Source organism: Syngnathus leptorhynchus, chromosome 1, assembly GCF_054491065.1.
Source record: "Syngnathus leptorhynchus isolate UIUO chromosome 1, UIUO_Slep, whole genome shotgun sequence".
NCBI lineage: Eukaryota > Metazoa > Chordata > Actinopteri > Syngnathiformes > Syngnathidae > Syngnathus > Syngnathus leptorhynchus.
In genome coordinates this window covers 12,885,813-12,898,692 of record NC_141195.1, presented here as the reverse complement: position 1 = coordinate 12,898,692, position 12,880 = coordinate 12,885,813, and the positions used below count along the sequence as shown (strand labels likewise).

The window sequence follows — 12,880 nt, the reverse complement described above, 5'->3', positions numbered from 1 at the left end:
GTGTGATTTTGTCCCTTTTGTGTTGAAGATCCTTCAGATAAATCACTTTCAATCATTTGTGAGGAATCAAAATGAACATGCATTTGTTATCAGATGGATAAAAACCAAATGCTTTAATTTGATTTCATTTATGGAGGAACAAGAAACTGTGATAATATAGTTTTCAATGAACAATATAAGCAAACTGTTTACGGACAATAAAAAGGGATTGTTACATTCCAGAAATCTCTGCCATAGATGAAAATCTGTAAAGCAGCTTCCAATTATTATTTGTGTAGTATATACTTAATGATAATACCAACACAAAATGTTCACATTTCAATTGGGAAAAACAGGGTGGCTCCAATATTGTATGCAAATAAAAATGCTGTTATGTCAAATTACGAATCACAAATATATCTTCAGTAATTATTCCTCATATTGTCACTGCAAATTTTCATGACAAATACTTTCTGAAGCTGCTGTATATTGCTTCAAACTATTCTAAGCTACTCTGTTACGATTTGTTCAATAAAGCACTGCACTTTAGTTTTATCTGGTAAAGGCAACATGATTTACAGTACAGAATAAAAATATTTACAGAATGGTCGGAACCTAAAGAAGCCAATCCAATGAATGCACGGATCTAACTAAAGTTGCAAAACCAGTAGAAAGATGTATGGAACGGCTCCCAAAATGGATCAATAAAATATGGTATGCCGGTCTACCACGGCTAACTTTTCTGTAGCAAGGGTTCAATTGCCAGTCAAGAACTAATGTAATGAAAACATTACTAAATATTGAAACTTTTAAATGGCTTCACTGGCACGGCCGATTAAATTTGAACTTCACCTTGATCTTCAATGTTAGCTTAAGGAATCTTCGGCACCCTCTCAGAGATAATGAAACCTGATCATTTTCCAATCCAGTGACAATTATAATCTTCAAATGTGGGAAATGGGGTAAAAAATGGAGGTCACGCATGAGAGTTGTGATGGTCTTATAATTGAGAAAAATGAAGATAAAACACCTAAGAAACTACTCAACGCTTGCTAGCAATGGTTAAATGAATTCTTGTCTATAGTGCAAATGTTTTACCATCAAAACTTTGACTGACCAAAGGAATGCAAAAGAGGGTGAGATAAAATATCTTTTCAGGGGACTTTTTGGTCTCTCTTGGAAGATCACCAGACAAATTTTGAAATGCATTACTGTACTTGGATAAAATGGATGTTGTAAAATTAACTTCCAAATGACATTGGAACCCTAACTTTTCTTATAAATGCTTTTGGTGAATGAACACTTCATCTTACACGACTCAAACCACAAGTAATTTTAAACAAAAAGATTAGACACCTCTCAGTAGAGTATATGATTACGATATGATATCTTAATCAATAAATGTGTGGTGTATTTTCTGGGGCAGGCTGATTAATCAATTTATTCAATACATTGATTTTTTTTCTCAGGCGGCTCGGTGGTGCACTGGGTAGCACGTCCGACTCACAGTTAGGAGGGCGGGGGTTCGATTCCACCTCCGGCCCTCCCTGTGTGGAGTTGTTCTCCTCGTACCCGCATGGGTTTTCTCTGGGTACTCCGGTTTCCTCCCCCATCACAAAAACATGCTTGGTAGGCCGATTGAAGACTAAATTGTCCCTAGGTATGAGTGCGAGTGCGGATGGTTGTTCGTCTCTGTGTGCCCTGCGATTGTCTGGCAAGTGGTTCAAGGTGTCCCCCGCCTGCTGACGGCTGGGATAGGCTCCAGCACGCCGGCAACCCCCGTGGGGACAAAGCGGTTCAGAAAATCGATGGATGGATGGATTTTTTTCTCATTGATAATTTTTTCCTTGCAAAATACACTGCCTCTCATCAGCAGTGGAAATATGGTACATCCCACGGCTGACAAAGTTGCATTGGCCAGTGCTTGTAGCATTTGTGCATTGGGTCACAATTCAGATGTGAAGTCATCCGACCAGCTGCCCACAATTCCACACTCTACCCTCCAACAACACAATTCATGAACAGACTGACCAGCAGCTCATGTGCAGAATCCTGACTGTCATCATCGCTTGACAGTCGGTTTGCCATCACTAACTCACCAGAGGAAGGCAACTTTGTAAATCACTATCCATCCAGCCTCTATCAACCTCAGGTTTTAGACCCAAACAAATAGTTCATGCTACCACCGTGCTAAAGGCAATGGAGTGGGTGGCTTCCTGCTGAGTGTGTAATAAAGTATGTCACACAAAATGTACAATCTTAAGTCCCTGTAATTAGCAGAAAGTTATTTTCTTTTAATTACTGTCATTTATTTGTAGGATTTATTATGACATAACATACTCCTACATCTATTTCGTCGATGTAGTATGTATCGAGGTGTTTGCCTCACGATCCAGCTGAATCGTAATTTTTCAAATTATTATACTAGTCCTTTTTTATTTTTAGTATTCTTGCTTTCTTTCATGAGGATGCCAGCCGTAGTTAAAACTAAATATGAAGTACTGCGAGAACTAGTCCTCATAGTATATCATATCTCCACTTTTTGACCCAGGGCTATGGTGCTATGCATTTTTCGTGGTTCACTGATTAAAAACGTTGCTTTCTTGACAAACGGCTGAAGGGCTTTTTGGGCTGTCCACTGCTCTTTATCCCGGTGGGGGAGGAAAAATTACAGATTTTTATTTTACATTCCAGACAGTCCAGCCAAGTTTTTGTGCTCCGGCATCTATCTTTAAATTGGATTATGAGACAAAAATGTATCAGTGCATTTCAGAGACCAAGGCAATTTTCTCAAGTTAAATTGGGATCTGGCTCCAGAAGACGTATGCTATTTTTCAAGGGTACAGTACATGATAGGAGAGAAGACAAACCATTAATTTTAAACATCATTCAATATTCTCAAACAGCATTTTAGAATCTTAAAACTGTCATTTTATCGTTCCAATGTTGATGTCTACCATTGTTCATTAAACTGACAGATCATTCGTCTTTGATCTATTATTTTGCTGTTTATTTCTACCTCAGGGCGGGCAGGTTCAGAGAAATGGGTCATACTTCGGTAACCTCCAAAGAAGTTTTTTTTTTTGAACAAGACAAAGACATGTCTAGTGTAAGTGCCACAACTGGCTTCTGGGCAAGAGGAAAAAAAGACCATTCCTGTCTAATCCCAATCCACACAAGGCAGTCTTGGCAGACAGTGAGATTATTAATAGATCGACCTCATTTTTCCACCCTTACGAACAGGCAGTTTCTGTTTCTTTAGCTTTGTTTTTCCCTCACGTTTTTTTAACGTCAGCGTTTCATATCATACTGGCCACTGCAAAATCATCGTGTTGAAAAACCTAAACTGTGTGTATCTGTGCGTGAGCATTATCACAAGCACTTTCAGTTTAAAAATAACCTCCGGTATCCGCTGCTCCCACAGCACAGTATCCACACTGTGAAGTACGAACCCCCACATTTATCTTTTCAAAAGGGAGTACATTTTGAGTCATTATTATACATTTGCCGCCTCAACTGATACATATTTTGGTCGCCATAGCAACACACAGGTAAGTGGAAAGGAGTGCTTAGTTTGCCACGCAGCATGGAGTCCGTTTCTAAAAGTGTTGACCCTTTAGAAGCATACACCCACTGACACGAGGAGGCAACCAGAGTCATACTGTACATAATTTGGAAGTGCGAGTCTGAAAACGGAGGGGAAAATCCAATATGTCTTGTACATTGTGGATTTTTTTGTTGTGTGTAGGCACCTGAAGTGCAGTCTTCTCAATCACAGCATATATAGCGAGGAGGAATCCGCTCAAATCGGCCTCTCTCTGTTCCTCCCTCCTCTGCCTCTCATCCTCCTCTTCTATCAATTGCCTGTATCTCAGCATCGATATCCTCCCCCTCTCTCTGCTCTACTCGGTTGTCAACTTTCACACGCCTTCTTTTATGTGCCTCGCTTCATGCCTACCTTGTTTCTTCCCTCGGGCTTTCCTGTGTCTGGCCTACCAGAGACTCCTGACAGCTGTCTCTCTGCTGCAGGCCGCCATCAGAGACATTGACCGTACGGAAAGAATAGTAATTGTGATCGTTTGGCCTCCAAAAAGCAGAACAAAACAAAAAGTGTGTTGCTTCAGGCTGCTCTGTTCGCATCCTTTCATTTGTTTTCCCCAATGCTCAGATCTTGCACGAGATAGAAATTTAATATCAAAGCCATCAAAATAAGGTGTGATGTGGAATCAGGATCAGGGAAAAAATATGACATTTTCATATTCTTTGGTATTAAGTGTGCCTGGGCGCATGCGTGCGTGCGTGTGTGTGGACTAGTTGCCAGCCAATCGCAAGAGATTTAAATGTACTGAATGACTATTTCTATTTGTTTAGCAACTAATTGTAAAAGCTATGAAAGTAGTTCCTAACAAATTTGGTACATGATTTTCCTCATTTACATAATTTCTGCTCACACACCTACATCAATCCAGCATCTTTCCCGGTAGTCGAAAATGTATACAAGCTTTGTGATTTGCATAAAGCAAGAAATCAAATGTGATCTTATATTTGTGAAACAGGGTCGAGGATGTTTGATTAACTACATTGTGGTCATATAACTCGATATAATGGTGTCAATTTTAACATTGTCTGAGACTGTAGATTTAGCAAGATATCAGAATGGCCTCCCGAAGGTGCGATTTGGTTGTAAACTGCCTCCCACACTCATAGATCTTGGAAAACAGCAAGAATCAGGCATGTAAGATGAATTATATCCAATTTGTTTTGATTTGAATCAGTGTGAGGTCGATGGTAAAGTTGGTAGCAAAAAAAGGCATAAAATCTTCGCATCTGAAATGACATTGTCAATCATATACAGCGCAATTTTCCAAAAATGTGATGAACTGAAGCAGTTAGAATGCATCATTCACAGCAAAAACTAAAGAAGATTCATTTCAATTATATTTTCTTATGGTGCTGTATTTTTTTAAAACATACTTTTGTGGAATTTAACCTTTTTTCATTTGCATTTATTCATTAAAATCTATTTCTTTGAATTATTTATCTTGCATTATTTTTATTTCATTTATTTTCTTTTATGAACTGCACTATAATGATTTAAGTAATGTTCTTTTTTATGTCCCCATTGCCAAGCACAGTGAGCACAATGTTAGAGTAATTCACAATAGTCAACATACTTTTTAAGAATAAAACAGCTACCTCGTATAGGCCTACAAACCTATTGTATTTAAATGTTGATCATGATGGTGGTACTTGGAGAACTGAGATTTCTTTTTTTTGGGGGGAGGGGGTACTTGAAGTACAATGTTTGACAACCACTGTTATATGATAGATCTTGCACCAAAGTGTCATTCGTCCTAAAAATGTTACTTGAAAGTAAACAAGAGAGCAAGCTAAGACAAGTGAACCAACTTCTATCAAGCATCCAGCACAGGTTTCCACATTTTACAAGGAAATAGCTTATAAATATTTCATGAGGAGCCATTTTAACACATTTGTTGGACCCAAAGGATATGAAGAGCGAATAAAGGAAAACTGACTGTACACACCAATTATGTTTGTATTTCTAACTTTAATCGACCTTGGAAGGGACTCATGTCCTGAATTTCAAATGGCGATAGAATGAACAGAAAATTTATTGAGTTCCTTTACACATGGACTATGGATAAGAAATCAAAAGGCTTGTGTTTGCATTGTATAAGGTTCTGGGAAGTAGTGTATTTCCGAGAAGGTAATAGTGGGGATTTTTCAACTATTCCATCATCATCTGTCAGTATTCCCACAGGGGACCTTTGTTTTGATCACTTGCACCATGCACTTTGATGAACAAAGATGTTTTGCATGATCTTTCCTCTGACATTGCGATCTAATAGATGAAATCAGTTGAGGCGATACGCACCTCATCACTGAGATGGGTATTACAGCTTAGATTTCATCAGGGGCCGGCCATCAATATTCATGAGCATACATTTTATTATCATTGAACACAATAGCAGAAATTGAGAATTAATTTGTCATGATTAATTATATCAGTATAAACAAGATTACGCTGCGAGACTTACGAGAGCGTTTTCTCCAGACGCCCTCCCGTGGAACCAATAATTTCTCCAAGGGTGCAAAACGTCTGTCCCAAAAAGTCCTGAATGAAAAGAGAAAGTGAATTAATTGCAAGGCAGATGAAAGACATAATAGTGGAGCTGCAGTCATACGCACTCAATTCCGGAACATCCCCCCCCAAAAAAATAACGACAGGATGAAACATGAGATGTCTTTTGTTTTGTGTCAGGAGGGAATAGACTAGACGTGTTTAGCACCTGTAAATGTCGTGACACAAACTGCTGTCGTCTCAAACAACAACAGTTGCTTGTACAATTGAAGTCCAGCTGCAGCGAGACAGCGTGAGCAAGAACACAACCAAGGAGGGGAAACTCTCTGCCTTATGTTGTTTGCCCTTGATGAGATGGAATGAAAGAATGGGAGAAAAAGCAATGAGGTGGACTATTTCAGAACATAAATCATGGAATGAGTGGAGGATGAGGCTAGCAATGTACTTTAATCATAAACCACTCACCTTCTGCGCTCCGGCATGATTGAAAGTTTTGTGAGAAAAAAAAGAAGGAACATTTGTCATTAGAAAGGCTCCTGCTACATTGAGTTCTGAATGACACTTTATGCCTACTGAGTCACAACATGGCTGTTGTTCACTCTTACATTGTAAATGACTTTACACTGCTAATGACAGCTATCAGGACTGAGTCAAAACTGTCAGTGGACATTGAACATACTGTACTTACGTGCTTGGAAATGTTGCAGCTTCGAGAGTCCACATTATACCTGGCAGAAACAAAGACATAATAAGACATTTCTTAAAGCTTGTTGAGCTTTAGATTTGCAAAACTGAGTTGTAGCTTATTATCAGTGATATGTTGTTTACTTATAATGCGGTCAGTGTTGTTCTCTTCATTTGGACTCAAATTATACAAACAATATCATCCTCTCACAATATTTATTTTTAAGCTTGTTGGCTAATTTCATTTAGGGGGGGTTTAATTACCCGTGAAAACATTGCCTTTCATCTCATTACAGTTAAAGTACAATGTTTTTTGTTGTAATATTGAAAATCAATGTTTTGCAAACAAGGTGTCTTGAATGGAATACTAAAAAGAGCTGGAGCCAGATATACGGTGAGTGAAGTAACGGTGAATTTCAAACGGAGAATTACATCAAAGAAACCGAATGAACACACTTCTGAAATACGACATTTTCTCACATTACTTGAAACGAAAATCATTTCATCATCAGTGCGCTTGCTAGTTTGTTCTCACAAATGCTATGGTTTGGTCATGTGCAAAATATATATTTTTTCTTTTAAATACTGTCAGTTCTAAATTACATCATATGCAAGTGTCATTTAAAAAAGGAATAGCAACAAAAAAGGAGTCAGATATATTTCACTGGTAACAGGTAGAGTGGACACAAAAAAACATTAGAGGCATCTCAGTGGTGAGCTATTTTTAGACGTTGGGTCACTCATGTGGTCCTTGGGGGCTACCTGCTGCCTGTGGACACCATGTTGGTGGCCCTTGATCTGAAAGGTTTATCTCCACAAATGGTTTTGCTTCTTCAGAAAGGAACTGAATTCTGCGCATAATTCAGTGTGACATTCAAAATGTATCTTTGCAAACAGCGGCGACAACGTATGTGTTGAGTGCTTAGATTTGGATATAACTTCTTCCATCTGTGCTTTAATAGTCACTGACTGCATGCAATTTAGCTCAGAAGTGCATTTTTTCCACAGTGTTTTTATTTGTCGATTTAATGAGCTCCAAGCAGTACTTTATTCTGACTGCTTGTTTTTTTTTTTTACTGTCAGAAAAACAAAGCTTGCACAATCTTATTGCAAAGCTCAAATGAAATAATCATAGATACAAATGCCTACTGTTCAGTGGAATCGATCCGGCTTTCAATAACGACTTTTAATGGTGGGCAACACTGTTAATTGTTCTCACGTGAAGGAAAGAACACAAGGAAGTCCAAATGTTTTACATATTGGGTCAGTCTAAATTTCAACTAACTGTTCAAGAACATGAGTATACAAAATGAAAATATATGCAATTTTTTTTTAGGTACAATTTCCTCACTTCACTATCTTCAGTTTAGTCAAAGTAATTGTCACAATAATGAAACAGCTCATACCCTGCAGATGAAGCTTAAGTGGAATGTGAGTGACCTTTAATAGCTATTTATTGAGGCTAAAAAGGTTAGTGAAGTTAAGTGAGTATAAAAAAAAATCTAATCAGTGAGGCCACCAAGTGACTTTTTTTTTTAATGAATAATGATCGAATTTCATTTATCATCCAATTTGGTGCTATACCCTCCTGAATAAAAATTTATTTTCACCAAATTGAGTTGTGATGCAACAGAGTCATCCCACCTTGGATTTCTTTGGGGAATTTGAATAAAACAACAGGTTACTTACACATCAAACCTTATACTTTGTTTTTCTTCAAAGAAGAAATCCAAGACAAACTTTCGGACAAAATCAGGATTCCGGGTGTTATCGATCACCTCTGTCCGGCCAGACTACAACAGCAGAAAAGTCAATACATGTGATTAAACTTCCTCAAAAACAAAGAAAAACTAAATCACAAAGTCACATGAATATCATTACAATATTTGTTCGAGTTAAAACACTCAAATATCCTTTGAAAAATGCTCTCAAAAATTGCCTGGGCTTTGTGCTAAATGCTGTCTCGTGAGAAGTCAGGGGGCTATTTAAAGCAAGAATAGAGACTCGCTATCCCGCACAAGTCCAGGCACACCACCACTAATTCCCCCAGTGGACGACCAGCTTCGCCTGCGTGGCCTGGCCCGAAAGCGCCAAGTAATGAGCTATTGATTTCGGCACTGCCTCGCCATAGCTACAATAGCTTGACTCATGTCTTTAGTGCCCTGGACACATAGACGACGCTATCAAGTGTGTCCTCACCCTATTCATTACCAAGGACTCATGGAAGTGCCCTGGACCTTAGAACCCACCTGCCATATCACCTGACAGCAAATCCCTATTGGTTTCAAATTTCAATCTGGGGTGAATTTTTTTTAAAGAGCTGCTACAATTGCTTGTGGGGGAAACAATTAGGGATGTTTTTAATAGCCAAAATAAAAGGGGTTTCATGTTGACAGGATTGCTATAAGAAGTAAATTTACCTTTTTTTGCCATAATGATTTGCACTCATTGAAAGGGGGAAATATTGTCTTTACTTTTTTTTATTGAATGGGTGGGACAAGATTCTATTGCCTTAAACTTTAACATTTAGGCTCAAGCTAAACATACCAAATATAGTCTGTTTAAGGTGTGCAATATGTACTTGTTCAATGGGGAAAAACATAACTAGTCCGTCATTTATAACGTGACACCTCACGATATTTTAGGTTGATCTTGGAATTCTAATTTTAAATGCACAGACAAGATACGTGACCTGTAGAACAAAACTATGTCAGGCTCAAATCTTAGAGCTCAAATAGCTCACTGCGGCTTTGCTTTTAATCATACTCGTACATTTTAACCTTTCAGATGATCAATTTTGTTGCTGTCAAGTTTATGTTTCAAATGTTTTCTCTTTGTACCATGTCAAGTGTCGTCAAAAAATCACTTCAACTGCATAAATCCTGTCAAAAACACACTTTATGGATTGAACTTGTGAAGCTGATGAAACTATAACCACTGGATTCCAGGTTCAGTGAAAGAATGTCACAAACGCTGTTGCTTTTTCTATCTGCCATTTGTTTCTTGATTGGAAATGTAATTTCAAAAGGAAAAGAAAATTGTTTCAATTCAATTCATGCATTGTCATCGGCTCCTGGCACTAAAAATGATTGCACACTATCTGATGACTGTATGTTTACCTCTGTAGACTGCAATTGATTCCATTCCTGATTACATCCTGACACAAGGACTAAAACTGAAAGTTCAGGGATGGTCATTCAATAAAGATTGATATATATATATATATATATATATATATATATATATATATATATATATATATATATATATATATATATGAACACAAAGGTGCCCATATATATATATATATATATATATATATATATGGGCACTCCGGTTTCCTCCCATATCCCAAAAACATGCTTGGTAGGCCGATTGAGCACTCCAAATTGCCCCTAGGTGTGAGTACAAGTGCGGATGGTTGTTTGTCTCTGTGTGCCCTGCAATCAGCTGGCAACCAGTTCAGGGTGTCCCCCGCCTGCTGCCCGATGACGGCTGGGACAGGTTCCAGCACGTCCGCGACCCCGTGGGGAGAAAGGGGTTCAGAAAATGGATGGATGGATGGATGGACAGTTCATCCCAAGATGGCAAAATTGACTCATCACTGCAACTTTTGACATCTTGGGAGATGGTGTTTTCAGCTGCTGGGCTGACTGGACTGATAGGCTGTTAGAATGTGATATACTTGGTTTCTTCTGGGAGCGGTGCAATAAATTTCAATGTAACACATGATGGAAACAGCAAAGTGAACTTCTACAGAAAAGGTCGGCACAGAACAATTCCTATGTTGTGATTAAATCATATCTTGAAGCTGGACTGTCGACAAAGTCATTTTCAACTGATCAGATCATAGTATATACTTATATTTCATCCATATATTAGCTCTATGGACTGACCTGTCTGCATTGGTTGCTATAGTAACAAAGTAGCCTTCAGAACATGCACTTGCAATGCCATATATACAAAGATGAGTTATTTATTCATTCATTCAGTCATTTATTCTTCCTTCATTATCCGAACCGCTTATCCTCATGAGGGCTGTGGGCGTGCTGGATCCTATCCCAGCTGACTTAGGGTGGAATGCGGGGTACTCCTCGAACTGGTCGCCAGCCAATCACAGGGCATTGATAGACAAACATAGCATTCACAGTCATAATCAAACCAACAAACAATTTTTTTTAGAGTGGTCAACCGACCTGCCATGCATGTCTTTGGAATGTGGTGGGAAACCGGAACACCCGGAGGAAACCCATGCAAGCACGGGGAGATGATGTAAACGCCACACAGGAAGACAGGAGCTGGAAGCAAACCCAGCATCTCGGAACTGTGCGCCACCGTGCTGCCCTATGAATTTATTTAATTGTTATTTTTTTATTTATTTTTGCTTCGGTAGTAGCTGCACCTGGCTTTAAAACCCGTAGGCACTTTCTTTTTTTTTTGTGTCTATCACCAAAGTCATTATGAATCACAGTGGATATGCTCAAGGTTTTTCTCCTTATTGCCTGTTTGCATGCAAGTGAGCAAAAAGTGATTTACTATCAGATTTGAGAGACTAGAGCTTCTACTCTCCTCACCATGTGGTTTGGGAGTTGGATCCATCTTGCTCAAATCAAATTTCATACGATTTTGTTGTTCAGACTTAATAAAGTCAAGACCGATACACTGTGGGTTATGACAGAAATTGGATTTGGAGCCACCATTTTGAACAAGACCTTTGTCTGCTATTTTAAAGATCGATGCAACTAAAATGCTCGAGTGATCCTAAATCATCCAGCCAAATATTTTATTTACTATTTGATCATTAAATTTTACTGTTCCAAAGCTTTTGCTTACATGAAAATTTGATGGGTTCAAACAAAAGGTGCTATGTTCTAAATTGTGTACCAGAGCTAAAACGAAGCCCCTCAAAATAAGAACTGAAATATTGATGCACATACATATTTTGATATGATATCTTGATTTCCAATCCAAATGTTTTCGGTCTTGGCCTGACTGTTACTTACTTGTGGAGGAGAGCGTAACTTTGTCTTAGAACAGGTATTTTATTACAAAATATCTGCTTTCTCTAATGTATCAAACAAACAAGAAAGTTAAGTAGTAAAAAAATTTAGCACAACTATAAAAGTTACGGTTTATCTGAGAACATCTGTTCACATGGCAAATTTCCCAATGAACATAAAAGTTAACTTGGAATTTTCAATTTAGTTTTGGTTGATGATTTCGTGGCAGTAATGTGTAACATATCTCCCATATTCAGGATTTGACGAATGCACCAATGCTCTTCTCATCTTTCACCTCTTGGAAAAAAAAGTAACATTGAAACGTGACAAAACAGGTGAAGGAAGAGGCAATGAATGAACGGTCACAACCCCCTGCCATTAATAGTAAAGACAGAGAGCAATATTGCAAGATGGCAGGGGGAGGATAGCTCACATTTAACGAGACAAACCATTAATCTCTCTTGTGCATCTTTGTATCCTTATTCATGACTGGAAGTTGTCTTTGTTCTCTTTTTTTAACAATGTGTGTTTGTCTTTTCTAATTCAATCTTCACTTTTTTTTATAACCCAGGTAGCATTTTTTAGACTGTGATTACACTTTGTAGCGCCATTGAGGAGGTTGACACTTTTTCATTTGTGTCTCCGCATTATGGAAAGTCACTCACACTTATGGTCAATAAAGATGTGTTATGTGTCACACACAAAAAAAAAAACAGGATGCTGGCATATACTGACAATAAATATTTTTCTTACCTCCCTCCACTCTTTGGTTCCTATAGCCTGCAGATACAGAACCACCACTGAAAAGAAAAGAGTGTGACAAGAATTGATTTAGACACAAAGCCAGTACACTTGACTGAAAAGGAGTGTACAGAAACCTTTCTCAATTGCAAAACCAATGAGTTAAGGATTTCTCACCCAATTGTGGAAACATGTTTCTGGTGGAAATTCCTCTCATATACAGTATTTACCAAAATGTGACCACAGTAATATTCGAAATGTAAAACAAGTTTGATGTGTAAATTGTTCTTCACACCGCAAATTAAGTCAAACTGAATCAACAAACAATCCGTCTACTGGCTGTCGCCCAGTAGTTCCGACACAGTAAATCAAC

General features: G+C 38.2%; 1 protein-coding gene across 2 annotated transcripts in view; it reads right to left on the bottom strand.

Moving 5' to 3' along the window:
* Positions 1-12,880, bottom strand: part of LOC147062002 (copine-9-like) — a 72,588-nt gene that overhangs the window by 28,205 nt on the left and 31,503 nt on the right. The window contains exons 5-9 of one of the 2 annotated variants that reach the window (XM_085912658.1): positions 12,520-12,566; positions 8,456-8,559; positions 6,771-6,810; positions 6,548-6,550; positions 6,039-6,115 (exon numbers count right to left, since the gene is read on the bottom strand). In XM_085912658.1, the coding sequence (XP_085768784.1) occupies positions 6,039-6,115; positions 6,548-6,550; positions 6,771-6,810; positions 8,456-8,559; positions 12,520-12,566 (271 nt within the window). Of the gene's footprint in view, positions 1-6,038; positions 6,116-6,290; positions 6,346-6,547; positions 6,551-6,770; positions 6,811-8,455; positions 8,560-12,519; positions 12,567-12,880 lie in introns of those variants that run through there. The other variant, XM_085912651.1, reaches the window with a different exon arrangement.